This window comes from Schistocerca americana, chromosome 1 (assembly GCF_021461395.2).
Source record: "Schistocerca americana isolate TAMUIC-IGC-003095 chromosome 1, iqSchAmer2.1, whole genome shotgun sequence".
In the NCBI taxonomy this organism is placed as follows: domain Eukaryota; kingdom Metazoa; phylum Arthropoda; class Insecta; order Orthoptera; family Acrididae; genus Schistocerca; species Schistocerca americana.
Window position 1 is genome coordinate 1,268,426,231 of NC_060119.1, and position 18,298 is coordinate 1,268,444,528.

The 18,298-nt window shown below is 39.7% G+C and overlaps 1 protein-coding gene across 1 annotated transcript in view; it reads left to right on the forward strand.

The window, feature by feature from the left end:
- The window catches only part of LOC124598977, a gene marked incomplete at its 3' end in the record, with an annotated part of 199,740 nt that extends 187,382 nt beyond the window's left edge, over positions 1-12,358 (forward strand). The window contains exon 7 of the mRNA XM_047136038.1: positions 12,084-12,358. Within this exon, the coding sequence (XP_046991994.1) occupies positions 12,084-12,358 (275 nt within the window). The remainder of the gene's footprint in view (positions 1-12,083) is intronic.
- Between the last annotated feature and the right edge of the window lie 5,940 nt (positions 12,359-18,298).

An 18,298-nucleotide genomic window follows, 5' to 3' on the forward strand; every position in this document is an offset into this window, starting at 1 on the left:
CCAAATCCATGTTACAATAGATGGTCGTATTAATAATGAAGCAGTGATCCACTATCGCTGCCATCGTGTAAATCATACAAATCCTAACCACCGGTCTACAGGTGTCAGAGCTGTTTCCAGTACAGTGACTATCTGACACAAAATTGCAAGATCCTTCCGACCCATCCGCAATACAAACAATACCACTACCATAAACAGTGCCAAAGCGTACAATCCTGACTCACCTGCATCACCTGCAGTCACCCCAACTCGTATATATCCATAAATGCAAAGTAAAGGCGTCATATACTAAACCAAACTTACCGTCTGTTTATCCCAACAACTTCATGCTTTCTATCTACACCTCAAAGAGATTAATTGTAGAACCACTGCTTTCCACTACATCCAATACCCTTGAACGTCCACATATCATACTACAGACAACAATACCAGCCCCAGTCAACTTCCATCTTAATGTATTAGTCATGTACACTCACAACTAATCCTACATCATCTTCAGCTAGCCCAAAATACTACTTTAAAACATTTACCTAACCCTGTTTCGTCACTAAATACATTATGGCATACTAGCAGCACAACATCCTATCTATAATATCTGTTCTCTCAACACCAACAAAATGCTCTCCATGCATGTGTTATATCAGCATGTCACCAATGCGTTACTTGTCAACATACACCCTACGAAGCACAGACATTCCTACCATGATAGCCTGAGTTAGGGTTGCATTGACTGCCTGTGCCTTTCCAGTACTTCACCCTTTCAGTTTGCCTCAAGAATATGACTGTAAGCCTTGGAACCATCTACATCTGACCCTACAACTTCTTCAGCCATAATCGTCACACTATCTTCACCTACATCACTGTCACAGACCTTATGCTTTGAAACGTCCCCTTAGAAAAATTAATGAATGACTGTGCTGGTAAACCCCTTACGTTATTTGATTTTCAAACAGCTGAGCAGAACTGAACGTACTGAGACATTTCTCTCATTACTTATTTTGATCATCACTAAGCTGACACACAACGTTTTTAGCGCAACGCAATCTGACTTTCAGTAATCCCTACAAAAGAATGGCCCTGAATAGCATTAAACTATACCTTTCACAAATCACTTACCTCACAACGCTCTTCTTTACTCGAACTACTGCAATACAGCGAGCGCCACTACTGCCAGCTAAATAAAAGATTCAAACTACAGAAGGCACTAACTACTGATAGGCATAGTTAGCAAATGAAAGATTTTGATAGAGAACAAACAATGTATTTACCTTAATAGTGTTCAAAGTTCATAATATATAGCAGTTCATGACATCCAGTCTTACAAATTTACTGTCTCTGATGGACACATGTCCAGATCATCCGCTCTCAAAACTCCGCCATCTCTCTCCCAACATCCACCACTGCTGGCGGCTCACCTTCAACTGTGCAACGCTACGCGCTGTTAACATCCAGATGCCCAACACTACAATGGCGAATATTCTAACAATGCCAACCAGCCACAGACTGCACACAGCACAGTCAGTGATTTTCATACAGAGCGCTACGTGGCGTTACCAATAAAAAAACCTAAACAGCCTACTTATATAGCCCCCATGCTCCCCACAAAAAAGTTTACAAATTGTTTTGGGCACTGGCCAATGCATATTTGTTAAAAGTTTTCACAATTACAAGAACAAAGAAATCAAATGCACACACTTATTGATACAATGTTGGTCACAAGCTAAAATTTTCTCACAGTCCATAAAGACAGTCCTGATTATTCATCACAGTAAAATTGCAGTGTTCTTCTCAAAGTCTGAGCAGTAAAAGAAAATGCACATGGAAGTAGAGGATTTCCACGCAGTCTTGAAGAAGTAGTGTTGTCCTTCCAACGGAAAGACAGTGCTGTCTCTTGACATGCAGACGGGTAAAGGGCCACAAGAGAGCAAACCCACAGCAGAGTCAGTCGAAGTTTTGAAGGATATTGGTAGGTAGGTCATCACAGAGCATACCCACTGTAGTCCTGGTATTGGTGGGCCACCAGAGGTGCAGACCCACTGCAGTCCTTGTAGAAATAATGGTATTGGTGGGCCATCAAAGATGCAGACCCACTGCAGTCCTTGTAGAAATAATTTTTTTGGTGGGTCATCAAAGGTGCAGACCCGCTGCAGTCCTTGTAGAAATAATGGTATTGGTGGGCCATCAAAGATGGAGACACACTGTAGTCCTTGTAGAGACAGCCAGCAGCCATCTGTTGCGACTGTGCAGGTGCACAATCACCATCGAAGAGTCTTGCGGACAATATATCAAGTCCATAACCACCACTTGTGCACTCACAAAGTTTTTGGAATTGTCCTTAGAACCAGCAATGCTGTTAACCAGTCCCTTGCTGAATTATCAACACACACGCAAATGCTACCAGTCCCCCTTTTTTTTCTCGCACATTCTGTGTGTACTATGACCAACAAACGTGTGCACTGAAATGAAACTTAATTTGAAGAACTGGTGTCTATACAATTATAAATTTACATCATAACAATACAATTACAAAGGTACAAAATACATCATTAAAGAACATAATAGTACAGATAACATTTGTAGTAATACAGACTTTACAAAAGAATAGAAATAAACATGTCCATCAGTGTTACAGGAATTATGACATAAGAAAATAAATAAAATAATGAGAACAGTTTTCGAAACATTAATTTTACACAAGAGCATTGAAACAGAAGAGAATAAATAATGTCTAAACATCTTTACAAAGTAAATAACATATTATTAATGCAAATTATATTTGAGGATAACAGTATTCCTCATCATAGCGAATGTAGCTGAGTATTAGAAAAACTCTACAACATAAGTGTTATCAGATAAACATATAAAGACAGGAAGAACACAAATACACAAGGGTACACAAACACATAGCGGTATAATACAAAAGGAAAGGACAGGGTTTATTTTACTGCAGTATTTTGCAAACAAAACTTTCTTTACTTCTTGGAGATCTCCCTTTGTTCATCATTATTCCCAAAAAGTCTTATCTATACCAGCTTTCTGTATTCTATTCATATTTCTTTCAAAACAATTATTTCTCAGTGTACAATACTCATTTTGGCCCAAATCGTTTTCATATAACTTCTCAATGCATTCTTTCCCCATTCTCCATAGTTAGTTTCTTATATAGTCTGCCCCCTCTTAAGCTAACTTAAATCTACTGAGCTCAGATATATATACTAAGGGATGAGGCAATGCAGCAGTACAAAACAATTAACACAAACAGCAATGACAAAAAAAGCAAATTGGCAAAGATAGCAGCAGTATATCTAAATTAGCAGAGCAAATTATCACTAATATGAGCCAATGTGCAGCAAAAAGAAAAATAAATCAGTAGTAAAACAGGCTTAACAGAGTAATACAAAGTGAAATTTTATAGCACTATGCCTGGCAAGCAGCAGCAGCAAATGCAATAACTTATACCTAAACATGACAAAGCTCAGGCAGAAACAATATTACAGTAAAAATGTCACATCTTAACACTAGAGTGACGCATCACGAGAACTTTCTCTAGCAGACAAGTTACCAAATCGTAAAAAAAATTATTTATGCAATTCCTGTGAAGGGAAATGTCTATTTATGTTCCCTCATTTTCTTGGAAGTAGATCATAAAATTATTATTTACTTGATCTGTAGGCATAAAATAACTATATTAGTACATCTATTAAATTTTATTTTAACCAATGCTGCAGTGCAGCTAGAAACTAGATATTAAACAAAATGAGTAAATAAATACATAAAGCAAGCCATATGGCATTTCATAATGCAGTAAAAAATCTCTCAACTAGCAAGACAATAGCCGTGAAATGTTTCTCATCGTTTCATTAGCTATTTTAGTAAATATCATAAATTAAGAGCTCCACAGTGTAATCATACGTTTTCAAGTTTGAGCGTGTCGTATTTGCGATGCTTTCGACAAAGAAATGTCAATAGCGAGGATAATGGTCTCTTTTTTTTCTCCACCTAATGGCTTTCTTTTGTCAGACGTCTATCTCTCAGCTGGGAGCCCAAAACCCATTACGTCAAGGTCACTTACCTTTCTTAATATTTACGACAGCAGTTTCCACTACAGTGACAGTCTCATATAAAAATTTCACAGGGCGAGAATTTGCGTTACAAATGTGTAGAAACAAAATACTGTAAATGCAACAGTGTCCAAAAAATTTTCGCCTCATTGTGATACACTCACGCATTTACACACATTTCATAACTTTTAAAGTACGATTCTTGGTTTACAACATCCTTTTTCACAAACCAGAGTCCCTAACTTATATTCATATGCATATAAACACGTAATCACATTCTTCATATATGGTAGCATCATCTTATTGATCATAAACATACCTCAACAGCATAATACACATCGTCATCATAACAGTAACATCATAACAGATCAATCACATTTCAAAATCGTCACAGCTTCTTTCAATAATTTCAAGACCTAAGAAAAATTCAATAGTTTCATCTACCTCAAACGTACTTTAAAAATCATGATCCCATACCAAATACATCATTCAAAGCTCTCATAATATCACAATGGTTCGAAAAAAATATGAACAGTTCACAAAGTACAGACAAAATACAATTTCATAAGTGTGAAGTTATCGAACTGTGTAATTGCGTAAACATGTGTCACTGACATAGTAAAAAAAAATGTTTGTTTCTCTGTTAAATAATCAGATAGCTGTGTAATTCTGTGTTAGAGAAATATGGTACTGATGTGTAAAGTTGTATGAGCAAATACCATATTAGCTAGGGTCCTTGTGTTTGCCACACACATGGTACAAAAAGTAAGCGTCTACCCCCATGAGGATTAATGTAATAATACCCTCAGGTGTTACAGATTACAGAAATGGAATGAAACGTATCACAGAAAATTTTCATTGTGATTCAAAAATCTTTAAACATTCATGTTTTAAGTACAAAATCAATCACTCAAATACATGTAATGTAGCGCTAAACTGTGCGCCTTGTTGTAAGACAATCTCTGTCATTACTTAAGAGTAAAAAATGTGCCAAGTGTCGTAATTATCGTCGTCCATAAGCAAAGTTCTGTAGAAGTCAATGTACTTACCTCATAATAAACAAAGTGAATTGCTATGCGTATAGATATCGTAGTTGTTACGCTTATTGCCGCGATGAAGTAAGTACTGTACTGTAATGTATTCTTGTGCTGCGGAAAAGGGTGTCTCACTGTAGCTATACCACAAAGTTACTACTAAAACCTGTTTTACTTTCCAGAAGAATTCAGAAAAACTGTGCCGATATAAAACAGATACAGCACAAAAGCAATAATATAAATTGTGTCACACACTAGTAGCGTCATGGTATAATCGTGTAGCTGTCAAAGAAACCAAATACTAGGTCATCTTTAATCTCACAGAAACTACTTCAAATAAGGAATGTCTTTTCAAGTAAACCAAAATGTTGCATTAAAATCTCCTTACAGTATCAGCATATGTTCTAAGTATGTGAGCCTTATAGTCATTATGTAATCGTACAACCAACAAGCAAGAATGTACACACACAATAACACTGTGTCGCCTGTTCACTATCACAATGCAGTGGCAATTACTGTCTAAATATGTTCCCTAGGTTCTAGACTGGATAGTTAACTTCAAAACATTGTTGCATAATAAGAGTTTCTAAGTGTGACAATGCGTACTAGTAGCGTGAAGTGAAAAATGTTATGCCAAAGACTAAGTTAAAAAGCTGATTATCTTTCAATAAACGGTTTTACATGTGAAATGTGGTGCAATCCTCTACTCTTCCTAGTATGCAGAGTTTCAACTTCAATGCAATTGTCATGCAGTATACATCGGTAAAGAATGCTAAAATTTTTCTCAAGGTTATCGTCTATGTGTCTATGTTATTTTTCTCTGAGCCAGCCGGCGCACTTGGCTGCCTGTGGTGCGAGTCACCGTCTGTCTCTTTGTTGGCGCGCATCGTTATTGGGATTAGGAGACCCAACTTATACAAATTCACCTTGCCGAGAGAGCCCAGCCCTGTTTCAATCCCGCCAGTTCTGATGAAATTCAGGTCTGTCGTTATGATTATATCGTCTGTCGTCATGTCGGTAGTTCCTGTAGTTTCTTTCTTGTCGGTTAAGTGGTGGAGAATTACTCCCTGAATTATCACTGCACAGTGGACCGTTGCATCTGAAGTTATTCTGTCTACCGTGATAATAATAGTTCTGGTTGCCATATTGTCTGTTTCTATGATTGTCTCTGTTATGTTCATTACTATGGAAATGCGATCTTTCTCTGTAACTATTACTCTCTCAGTGGTTGTCATATGGGTGGTGTCTGTTTTGTTCACGATTTGCGTTGTAAGAATAGCCTTGTCGTGTCCAGTTATTATTTCTGTCGTCACGGAATTGTGATGCATGTGAACTGTAATTGTTGTGCTCCTGTTTTCGCGTTCCGCGATTGTCAGTGTCAATTTCCAGTTCTTGTAAGAGTCCCTGAAAAGCTTCAATGTCGTCTTTGCAACGTCCTGCCAAAATAATATGTCGTAAATGTTCAGGTAATTTGATTAAGCAAATGGGGATGAGTTCTGAGGGGCTGTATGGGTTTGACAGGTACTGATTCTTGTGCAACATGTCTTCAAAATATTTCACAAGACTGGAAAATTCAGATTGTTCGAAATGTTTCATCACTATGATGCTATGTTTTACTCGGTCTTGTGTAGCTAGAGACCAATATGCTGAGAGGAAAGCGTGGTAAAATTCTCCTTCACTGTGACAATCGTGAATGACCGATCGCATTCTTACAGCTGGTTCATTCTCTAAATAGCCACACATGAATTCCAATCTGTGCTCTAATGACCAGTTGGGAGGAAAACAATGAGAGAATTGATGAAGCCATGCTTTGAATTTACGTGTAGTAATAAACAGCTTATAGTCAAAATCATCATGTCGGCGAGTCGCAAATCGGTCATTGTTACTGCGTTTCGGCGGTTCCATCTCAAAACTCAGTGTACCTTGCCAATTTCTTCCATAATTTCCGAACTGCCTTGTGTTATTATTTTGTGGCTGTTTCGTATTTCTATGTCGCTCTCCCCGTATTGGAGGGCGAGTGTCCTCTGAAATATGTAATTCTTGTATAACCTGTGTCAACTGATGTTGTGCTTCCCAGATTTCTCTGTGGTGTTGCGTATTAATTTGATTCTGATTTTGTTTGAATTTCCTAATTTGTTCCTACTCTTCTGTATCATTAAAGACTACCGGTCTTGTGTCATTCAGATTATCATCTACCTTCGTAGATAAATTATTTAGCTGATCCGAAAGTTCGACTACTTTCTCTGATAATGAACTAATTTCCTCCATGTGTCTTTCTGAACTAATTTTCGGAGTATCTACTGTGTCCTTTAAGTTTTCCTGAGTTTTTGCAAGTAGTGAAACCGAATCGGTAGATGCAACTGAGTCAATTTTAGCCTGCAAGGTCTCGTGATTTTCATGAACAATAGTTTGCCGTTCTTTTATGGTTGTATCGTGATTCTGTAATGCATTTTCATGCCGCGAAATAATAGGTTGAAAATGCTCACAAACTTAGGTTTTACATCATTACAGACTTTTTGACATTTCGATTCGATCTTATGTAACTCAGTAGTTAAATCTTCACGTATTTGTTCAAACGTGGTGTCTAACTTTTGAAGATTTTGTTCCATTGTGTCTAGTAACAACAATATGTAATTGTAATAACAATATGGCTGCCGATACTCGGCAGCCATATTTTTACCAAATCCATGTTACAATAGATGGTCGTATTAATAATGAAGCAGTGATCCACTATCGCTGCCATCGTGTAGAATCATACAAATCCTAACCACCGGTCTACAGGTGTCAGAAATGTTTCCAGTACAGTGACTATCTGACACAAAATTGCAAGATCCTTCCGACCCATCCGCAATACAAACAATACCACTACCATAAACAGTGCCAAAGCGTACAATCCTGACTCACCTGCATCACCTACAGTCACCCCAACTCGTATATATCCGTAAATGCAAAGTAAAGGCGTCATATACTAAACCAAACTTACCGTCTGTTTATCCCAATAACTTCATGCTTTCTATCTACACCTCAAAGAGATTAATTGTAGAACCACTGCTTTCCACTACATCCAATACCCTTGAACGTCCACATATCATACTACAGACAACAATACCAGCCCCAGTCAACTTCCATCTTAATGTATAAGTCATGTACACTCACAACTAATCCTACATCATCTTCAGCTAGCCCAAAATACTACTTTAAAACATTTACCTAACCCTGTTTCGTCACTAAATACATTATGGCATACTAGCAGCACAACATCCTATCTATAATATCTGTTCTCTCAACACCAACAAAATGCTCTCCATGCATGTGTTGTATCAGCATGTCACCAATGCGTTATTTGTCAACATACACCATATGAAGCACAGACATTCCTACCATGATAGCCTGAGTTAGGGTTGCATTGACTGCCTGTGCCTTTCCAGTACTTCACCCTTTCAGTTTGCCTCAAGAATATGACTGTAAGGCTTGTAGCCATCTACATCTGACCCTACAACTTCTTCAGCCATAATCGTCACACTATCTTCACCTACATCACTGTCACAGACCTTAAGCTTTGAAACGTCCCCTTAGAAAAATTAATGAATGACTGTGCTGGTAAACCCCTTACGTTATTTGATTTTCAAACAGCTGAGCAGAACTGAACGTCCTGAGACATTTCTCTCATTACTTATTTTGATCATCACTAAGCTGACACACAACATTTTTAGCGCAACGCAATCTGACTTTCAATAATCCCTACAAAAGAATGGCCCTGAATAGCATTAAACTATACCTTTCACAAATCACTTACCTCACAACACTCTTCGTTACTCGAACTACTGCAATACAGCGAGCGCCACTACTGCCAGCTAAATAAAAGATTCAAACTACAGAAGGCACTAACTACTGATAGGCATAGTTAGCAAATGAAAGATTTTGATAGAGAACAAACAATGTATTTACCTTAATAGTGTTCAAAGTTCATAATATATAGCAGTTCATGACATCCAGTCTTACAAATTTACTGTCTCTGATGGACACACGTCCAGATCATCCGCTCTCAAAACTCCGCCATCTCTCTCCCCACATCCACCACTGCTGGCGGCTCACCTTCAACTGCGCAACGCTTCGCGCTGTTAACATCCAGCTGCCCAACACTACAATGGCGAATATTCTAACAATGCCAACCAGCCACAGACTGCACACAGCACAGTCAGTGATTTTCATACAGAGCGCTACGTAGCGTTACCAATAAAAAACCTAAACAGCCTACTTACAGCTTCATAGCTGGTCACCCAAAAATATTGTGTAGTGGTCTTACATTTCTGCTGGTATTTTGGGAGTTATATCCACAGAATGTTAAGAATAAACCAATCAGTGTGATTTAAGATTCTTTGTAAACCATCTGCTGGAGTTAGTTAATTTTTTTCCTTAGCTGTCTCTCTCTAACTAAACGAAGTAATGATGAACCTGTTCTGCCACTTCTCTTAAATAAACTTGATAAGGTCTTTAGGCTAACAAAACTGGTTTGTCAGGAAGACGATACGGTATTTCAGAATGTGTCCTTTTCATACATACTTTCAGAATGTCCCCTTGCCCCAAGCTTAAAACAGTGTATTCTTTAATGGAGTATGCTGATAGAAAAAAAAATATATATCAAGTGGATCTGTATATGGACCATCGTGCCTTACACAGAACATCAGTGTCTCCATATCTCCCTTCACATCTTATGAATCATCACGGGAGTTATGCTTCCAAAGGCTTCGCCTACACTCTTACGTGATTTTTCATTAGTCTTGCGATGTTGTACCACATAATGTGACTTACGATCAAACAAAAATAAAGACGCCCCACGAAGGAATTATCCGAGTGGAACGGAAATCAGTAGATATGATGTAAATCTCCAGACAAATAAATGATTACAATTTCTGAAAAATTGGCTGATTTATTCAAGAGAACGAGCTTCACAAATTGGATAGTCAATAACACATTTATGCACCTCTGGCGCATTTGCAAGCACTTATTCAACTTGTCGTTGATTTACAAAGTTGTTGGATATGCTCCTGAGAGACAAAGGGATATCATGCCAAATTTTGTCCAATTTGCGCATTAGATCATCAAAATCCCGTGCTCCATGAGGGCCCTGCCCATAAGGCTCCAAACATTCTCAGTTGGGAGAAATTCAACGACCTTGCTGGCCAAGGTAGGATTTGACAAGCACGAAGACAAGCGGTAGAAACTGTCGCTGCCGCCGTGTGCGTGGTGACACTCACTGCCTTGCTGAAATATGAGTCCAGAATGACCTGGCGTGAAGGGCAACAAAACCGGGGGTAGAATATCGTTAAATTACCGCCGTGTTATTCGGGTGTCTTGGATGACAACCAAAGGGAAAAGGAAGGAAAGTTCGGATTTTACGCCCCTCGACATCGAGATCATTACAGACGCAGCATAAGCTCGGAAAGTTTCAGCAGCGGCGAGGAAATCGGCATTGCCCTGTCAAACGAATCTTCACGGCATTTGCCTGGAGCGATGTAGGGAAATCACTGTAAACCTAAATCTGGGTGGTCGAAAGCTGATTCGAACCGTCGTCGTCCCGAATTTGAGTCTCTCTCAGTGACAACCAAAGGGGTCCTGGTATGAAATGAAATGGCACCCCAGACCATCACTCCTGGCTTTCGTGCCGTATGGCAGGCGACAGTTAGGTTGGTAACCCACTGTTGTCAGGGAATGCTCCAGATACATCTTCGCAGGTCATCGTGCTCATTTCTTAGTGGGAGTCATCACTGAAGACAATTCTAGCCCATGAAAGAGATTCCAGGCCGAATGTGCCCTATACTGCTGCAAACGAGCTTCTCGGTGTACAGAGAACATCTGTTAACGATCCTTGTCACTCAAGCACCAGCGGCACGACGGATCGATAATAATGATGAGTCCGGGGTTTTGATAGCCTCACTGACTTTCGCTCGGTCCTCACGTTTGTCGTCCCTCTAGGCCGACAGTTTCCTTTCTGTCGCTGTGATCGGCTGTGGTTCACCCATTCCTGCCAACATCATCGCATAGCGGCATCGCTCTTATTCAAATGTCTAGCAATTCTTTGAACCCAACTACGCGTCCCCTCTCATATGCTGACATCTGCACGTATTGTTCACGTTACTGTAGCGAGGCGTTGTTACCGTCCAACTGAGTACACGGAATGACATTCGCAAAACCTTTATACTCTGTTGTAGTATCCTCACCAGCTGCGCGGTGAAATTGCGCTGCAGCGTCACACATTCATCCACCGGTTGCGAAAGCTCAAAATTTTGTATTTTCCTTCGATAAATGTACGAAGATTAATTTGTAACCAATTTGCAAATATGTTTGACTGGAGACTGCTCAATTCTTTGACGGTCGACTGCACACGCTTCCTCTCGCGTTTTCTTACGTCGACTACGCGGCCTGCCTTTGACATTGCCGGGTAAAACAGCACATTTCTCTCAATCTAGCAGGGTTAATTTACAAGGTGGACCATCGCAAATGTTCTTATTATCACTCTCAATACTTGCTCTGTCTATGGATTTCGTGAAGCCACACATGCGCCTCTAATCGCTCATTTAGACAGTAAATTCATCGCCAGGAGTCACAGTTGAAACAATGAAATATGAAACAAAATAATACGATAATGACAAATCTTTTTGTCAACTCCAAGGCAGCGATGTAAAAAAAAAAATATTTCCTCAGTTCTACAACCCCAAGTGAGAGATGGGGACTTTTCGGATACCCTGTAGATGAAATAGACTTGCGTAACATTTATGCAATGAATCTCTAATATCTATCTTTCAGAACAGATTCCGCCCTACTTAATTTCGGGTAATTACCTCCAGATATTTGTTGGTTGTTAGGTATTCTAACTATTGATCATCGATGATATAGCAAAACAGCACCTAATTTTATCATGCAGAGGAGACTCTTATTTCAGCTACCGTTCATAGAACAGCACATACTTGCTGTGATTGTTTTGCAGACGAGGAGTGGCAGCTGAAGGACAGAAGCAACGCTACGCTTTCCGTGGACACTGGCTGCCTGCAGTTGTTGGCCGACGCCCTGGACCACCCCACGTGTCCGCTGGAAGACCTGCCACCGGAGACGATCGAGCAGCGCGAGCAGTGCCGCGTCCAGCTGTGGGATGACATGGTGCAGAGGCTACCCCACATACCCGTCACCAGCTACCTGGCCTACACGCAGAGGGCGAGCGTCAACCTTTGCCTGTTGGCCTGGATGAGTGTCAACTCGTTCAGCGTTTGTCAGGACGTCTCCTTTAATATGATACAGTCTGTGGATGATGCTCGGTGCTTCTTCGGTAGTCCTGACCACAAATCCTGTCCGGAATTGAACGTTACATATGCCATCTGCTCTGTTTCCAGAGCTATTCTGTTATTGAAGTGTCGCGATTTTTCCTTCCATAAGCAAGTCGAGGTATGTGGTGTGAGTTTACGCCCAGATGGGTTACATTCAGGTAAGATGGGAGGATCGTCGATCACTCCCTTGAAAGGGTATGTAAAGCCAACTGAAAGAGCACTGACCTACAAGGCCAGATTAAGCAATGCTACCTTGAAATACAAGGATTTTAGAATCGATCGCTTAAAACCTTTAGAAATTTCATTTATAGCTCTAAATATTCTTTTCCGTTCTCTCACTGCTGGGGTATACATGTACCTTCCCCAGCTACGCAATTTGCCTGGAAAGATATTCTTGTCCTTCCAGATCACAGGTATAATCCAGGTCTTGGGTTCTGAGGTCGTGTATCGTATGTCAGGTGTCCCCAACTTATCTACAGCGGTGCAGATTGATAGTGCCCTCACACTTCTCAGCTGTATGTGGCTAAACTCATTCTGCTACCAAATGTACGCATGCATTCGCCATCTCAGGCTTCCTAATGATCTGCTACCTGCTGAAGCAAGCAAGATATTCCGTCGTCAGGCGCTGTATGCACTAGCACCGTGGAGCATACTATGTGCGGCAAGTATTTCTTTGGAAAATACGAGCAAGTATTACCTGATCCACAGTCGGATACTATTCCTCGTAGGGATTTCAGTCTCGATAACTCTCAATTTGGTTCTCCTCGGATTGGTGGGATACATGTACCTACGTAATCGGAACGCCATGCGGCGACTCAAAATTTCTAGTAAAGACAAATTTGGCTCAAAGAAACAAATTGTTTTCCTGTCAGTTAAGACAGTCTTCTTAAGTGGCATAGGTATAATCGTTAGAATTGGTTTCCACCAGGTGCAAGGTATTGCACAGTTCGTGTACTACGTTCATATAGCTACGATGGCCCAGGGACCTCTGCTATTCGTTTTTTTCATTTGTAACGAATCAACACTCCCTTTGCTGAAGACGACCTTGCTAGTATGGTGGAAACCAGATACTGTCTGTCCGAGGCAAGAGTTGTGTTCGGCAGCTGAGAGAAATCTGGAAAGGAGAGCCGCTGTTCACTGTACATTTGCAGAATCCTCGTTGTCATGTCCTTGAGTGTTATTCTCAGAACACTGTTTCCATTGTAGACCGTACAGTTTCTGTTAGTTATAAAGATAGAATCTACCTTACGAGACAAAATTAGCTGTGACTGATATGTTAAAACAGTGACTCACTTTTGAAATCTGTTCTTCATTTTCAACCACGTGGTTATTTCTACAAGGTAGCCTAACTACGTATAGTAAAGGACACTAATAATTAATTACAGGTGTGAAATGTAGCTTGAAGTGAACGCAAATTTTAAGCAACGGTGCTACACAAGATTGGAGTAAAGGCATTTTTGAGATGGGGTGTTGAGCGACGGACGAGTAAAGGTACCATTGAAGACGTTACAAATGAATGTATTTCCTGTGTGCTAGCTTTATACAAGGATGAACGTTATTTAGAAGAGAATGTATACAAACAATACTGACGAAGGAAAAGCATGTGCCTGTGCTCAACTAAAAGAGGACTTCTTTTTCCAGCAGTTAAACTGTATGTGTACAGTATGTACAGTTTAGTGAGATTTGTAGTCAGTAAACGATGGTCCATTTGTTCAAATACAAACTGACTGACTGACCTACGCAGATGAAACAGGTGTCTATGTATATCTGATGTCGAGTCCTACTGAACACTCTGCAATAAACGATACTAAGTAGATTTGATTTTTAGATACTCCGAATGTCATGACATGTAACAAGAAAGGGCTGTCATATTTGATGCAATGGCAAAATGGGAGATGTAGCCTCACTCGCCATCGTCATACATCACGCTGTAGGTGCCAGGTGCAGCTCATTTTCACACATCTTGGATCACAGAAGAACACTGACAGTGGAAGCGAACCAGGCTGAATCACGTATGATTCCACAGTGAAGCAAGCATTAACATTCTGAAGGATATATATGCATTAAACATTCATCGAATAAAATAAACTTCGACCAGTTTCAATCATAAATACATATGTAGTCTTCAGTTACTTAATTTCTCTCTCTTACTTGTCGAAACAAATTGTTTTGGACGCATTCTCGCTGGCGAAATTACTTGAAGAGTTGTTACACTAGCTCAGTGGTTCTGTAGCATATTTGTTGCTCAGAGAGACTTGCTACGTATCACATGTTCCGTTAGCACTAAACACAAGACTGTCGTGTCCATTATTAGGGCGCTTAGATTTTGTGTCACGTAGTGTGGACAGTCAGACTTTTTTGGGGCGGAGGGGGGGGGGCTTATTATAGGGGGAAACCGACCGCATCTGCCGAGGCTAAGTTGCAAAACTCAGGGCTCAGTGCAGGGATTCGTGATCAGGCCACAGGGCCATATAGATAGATCATTCTTTTCCCAGCATGCAGCAACAACGTGTAGCATACCTAAACGAGACAACAACCTTCATCTGCAAACCTCTACTAAAGCAAAACGGAACGTTGAAAATCCGCCTTACGGACATTATGGTTTTAATTGTGAAGTTGGATCTTCTACGTTATCCACCATGTTTGTTACCTTGTTTTAAAGTTTGTGAGTACACTTGTATTTTTATCCATTCTCGTAATTAGTGCTTATGGCTCTCGCATTACTTTCATTTATAGGAGTTTAATCATTATCATTGTGTTTTCCTTGTTATTCCGATACACTCCTGATGAAGTAGTTACAAACCACGAAACCAGTTGTACCTAAAGAAAATTGGTTTACACAGTGCTGTTTGCGGAGTTCCTGCTGCATCATCTACTACCACAGCAGCAGGTGCCCGGACCACAGAGTCGTTTGTAACTATTTTCAGTACGTTGTTTATTCCAATGTTTGTTAGTGCCACTAATGCGTCAGGATAAAACTACTAGTAAATCTTGAGCATTATACGAATCAGATGTTTCAAACGTGGAAGATTGTTCTCTTTGGTATTCTTGACAGGACAAATGTGAATCAGCGTAAACATTTTGAATTTAAGATGTTATGTTTCTAGCAACTCTGCCTGTTTTCAGAGGGATATGGTTTGCGCTTTTGAAATTTTGTCCGAGTCTCTACAAACGGATTCGTCCATCGTGACGCTGTAACCAGAACCGGAACTCGTCTTTGCTGGAGCAGGAAAGTCGGCTGTCTTGTAAGCCTTCGTATGAACAGGAATTTCTTTTTGTTCGGTTGATTCACATTTCCTTTTTATGAGAAATTCTCTGAGTATTTAGTGCTTGACATCATTTGTAGCGTCGCATGTCCAGCTGATTCCCAGACATTCAGAAAGTCAACTTTACACTCGAGGACGCACACCTGTCAGGACTTCATCGATCTCCGAAAAGAATTTTGCTGCAGTACCGAACAGACTAACGGCAAAAATAATCATTCCATAAGTTTTTTCGAAAGTGAAATTCCAGTAATAGGAGACCTTACATAAGAGAATCGAACTATGGTGATTTCAACTTTCTTCACAGACACAAGAAAATGTCGACTGATAATTACATAAAAAGTCAACGAGTACTGAAACCAGCATAATACTATTCTGGCCTTGTGACAGGGACAGTCATTTCACTGGAGGGTGCCACAGTGTCAGAAAAGACGCGAAGCATTACGGGATGCAAGTGGTCCGCAGTAACGTTCTACATTTACATCTACATCGATACTGCACAGTCGACCTTAAGTTGCGTGGGGGAGGGTACTTGGTACCAACACCAATCTTTTCCTTTCCCGTTCCGCTCGCAAATTGAACGGGGGAGAACCGACTGTCTATATTCCTCCGTATGAGCCCTAATTTCTCGTATCTTATCTTCGTAGTCCTGGCGCGCAGTGTATGTTGGAGGCACCACAATCGTTCTGCAGTCAGCTTCAAATGCCAGTTTCCTAAATTTTCTCAATAGCGTGTGTTACCTCCCATTTCCTGATCGGCCTACTGAATTGCTACATAATTGACCGTGATCGCGTATGCCTAATGAAATTTTACAGTGATTAAGGCTACCATTATCGAAGGAAAATAATGCCGGTTAGTAGGAGGAAATTGTACAGATGCTTCTGAAGGAATGATCTAGTCTAAACCTAACCTTAAAAATTGATAATAGTTTTGAAATGGATGGGAAATAGTGCAATCGCTCACGAGCCACACAAGGGAAAAGGGTACCACCTAATATTTTTAATACAAAAAATGCTGATAGTACAAAAAACTACTGATTAGCAAACAAGGGATAATTTACAGTCGCCAAGCCAATAACGCCATGAATCTCCGGAACCTTAAGAAAGATAATGGCAAAGAAAATCAAATAAATAATCAATGGTGTAGCAACAGAACGTTGTCTCCCTGTCCCACAACACAACAGTTCACGAGAAAATAAATGAATCGGAAAGCACTGAGTTTACAGTTACTCGACCTGAAGCACTAAATTTTGAAAGCAAAGTTAACCGAAGTTACTGGGGAAATAAATGACTGGCTGTAATTGAAGCTTTCTTACTTAAAAAATTACTCTCAGTAACCTTAGCGTAACGTGATGCAAAATTTGGAAAAGAGCAAGCTATTTACCTTTAATTATTGAAAGACGGAACTGAATTCACTTTAAGCAAATGAGTAAGTGAATTTACTTTTAACGCAAGAGCAGTAAGGTACTTACAAAGCCAGCAGAAGTCAATTGCTAAGCTAAATACAAAATAAATGAAACTGACCACTCTTAATTTGTGCTGTATGCCAGTGAAATTTTACATTACTTTAAGTGAGTGAAGTTAATACTCAAAATTTCAAATTCGTGAAGGATCTGTTATACAACTCAATAATGAACAGTTACAGAGACAGCAAAATTTAAACAAACTAGTCATTAGCAAAAAAACAAAACTGGTAGTAAACAGTTCACCAATTTTCATATTTTTACGACACTCGGTGACTGCATGGTAAAATAAGAGACTTAGTATAGTAATAATGTCTGGGACAATTACAACACAGGTGACACACATGTTTTAACTATTGCAGGTTATTACGAAAGAAAATTAGTAAGGTTTGTGAAGGAAATGTCACTGAGTAATGCCTATACAATATTAGCAATACACTGTCAGTTAACAGTCTTACGATGTTGTAGCTTTGCGGACGACAGAGAATGTAGCCGAACAGTACTGAACTGCTGCTGTTGCTGCTTTTTGCGAACCACGAGTCGTTTCCAGATCCACGGATAATTATGTGACAGGCAACAGTTAGAATTGCTGGTTGTAAGATTACCCTCCCGCACATCACCATTATATCTCTCTACTATATGCAAAATTTTGAAAGCTTCGAGAGGAATAAGATATACGAAAGAAAAACGTTTTACTTGTCTTCATTTTCTCTTCTTGTTGTTGTTGGCTGCAAGTCTTGTTGTATCTAGGCGTACATCCTTGAGGCCGAAATTTTGATTTAACGGGTTCTTGATGACGGAACAACTGATGAAGATTTGCCTGTTGCTATGATTATCTCTTTATTTTATCCCATCCCTTTACATCACACCGACTTTGCACTTCCACTTCAGAACATCAATTCACACTGTTGTTGACAAGATTAGAAATTCGTCGACTTCCATCATAGGCATGCCCACTAGTACATAACAGTCTGTATATTCACGATATTCCAAAGAGTTTACAAAGCAAAAGAGTTCACAAAGTTTCTCGGCAGAAGAAGAGTCTTGGATAAAATATATCATTATTTTATAAATGATTTTAGAAAAAATATAATAACTTGCGTTACATCATGCAATTAATAATATGAATTTTTAGTATACCAGTAATTTCGTAATT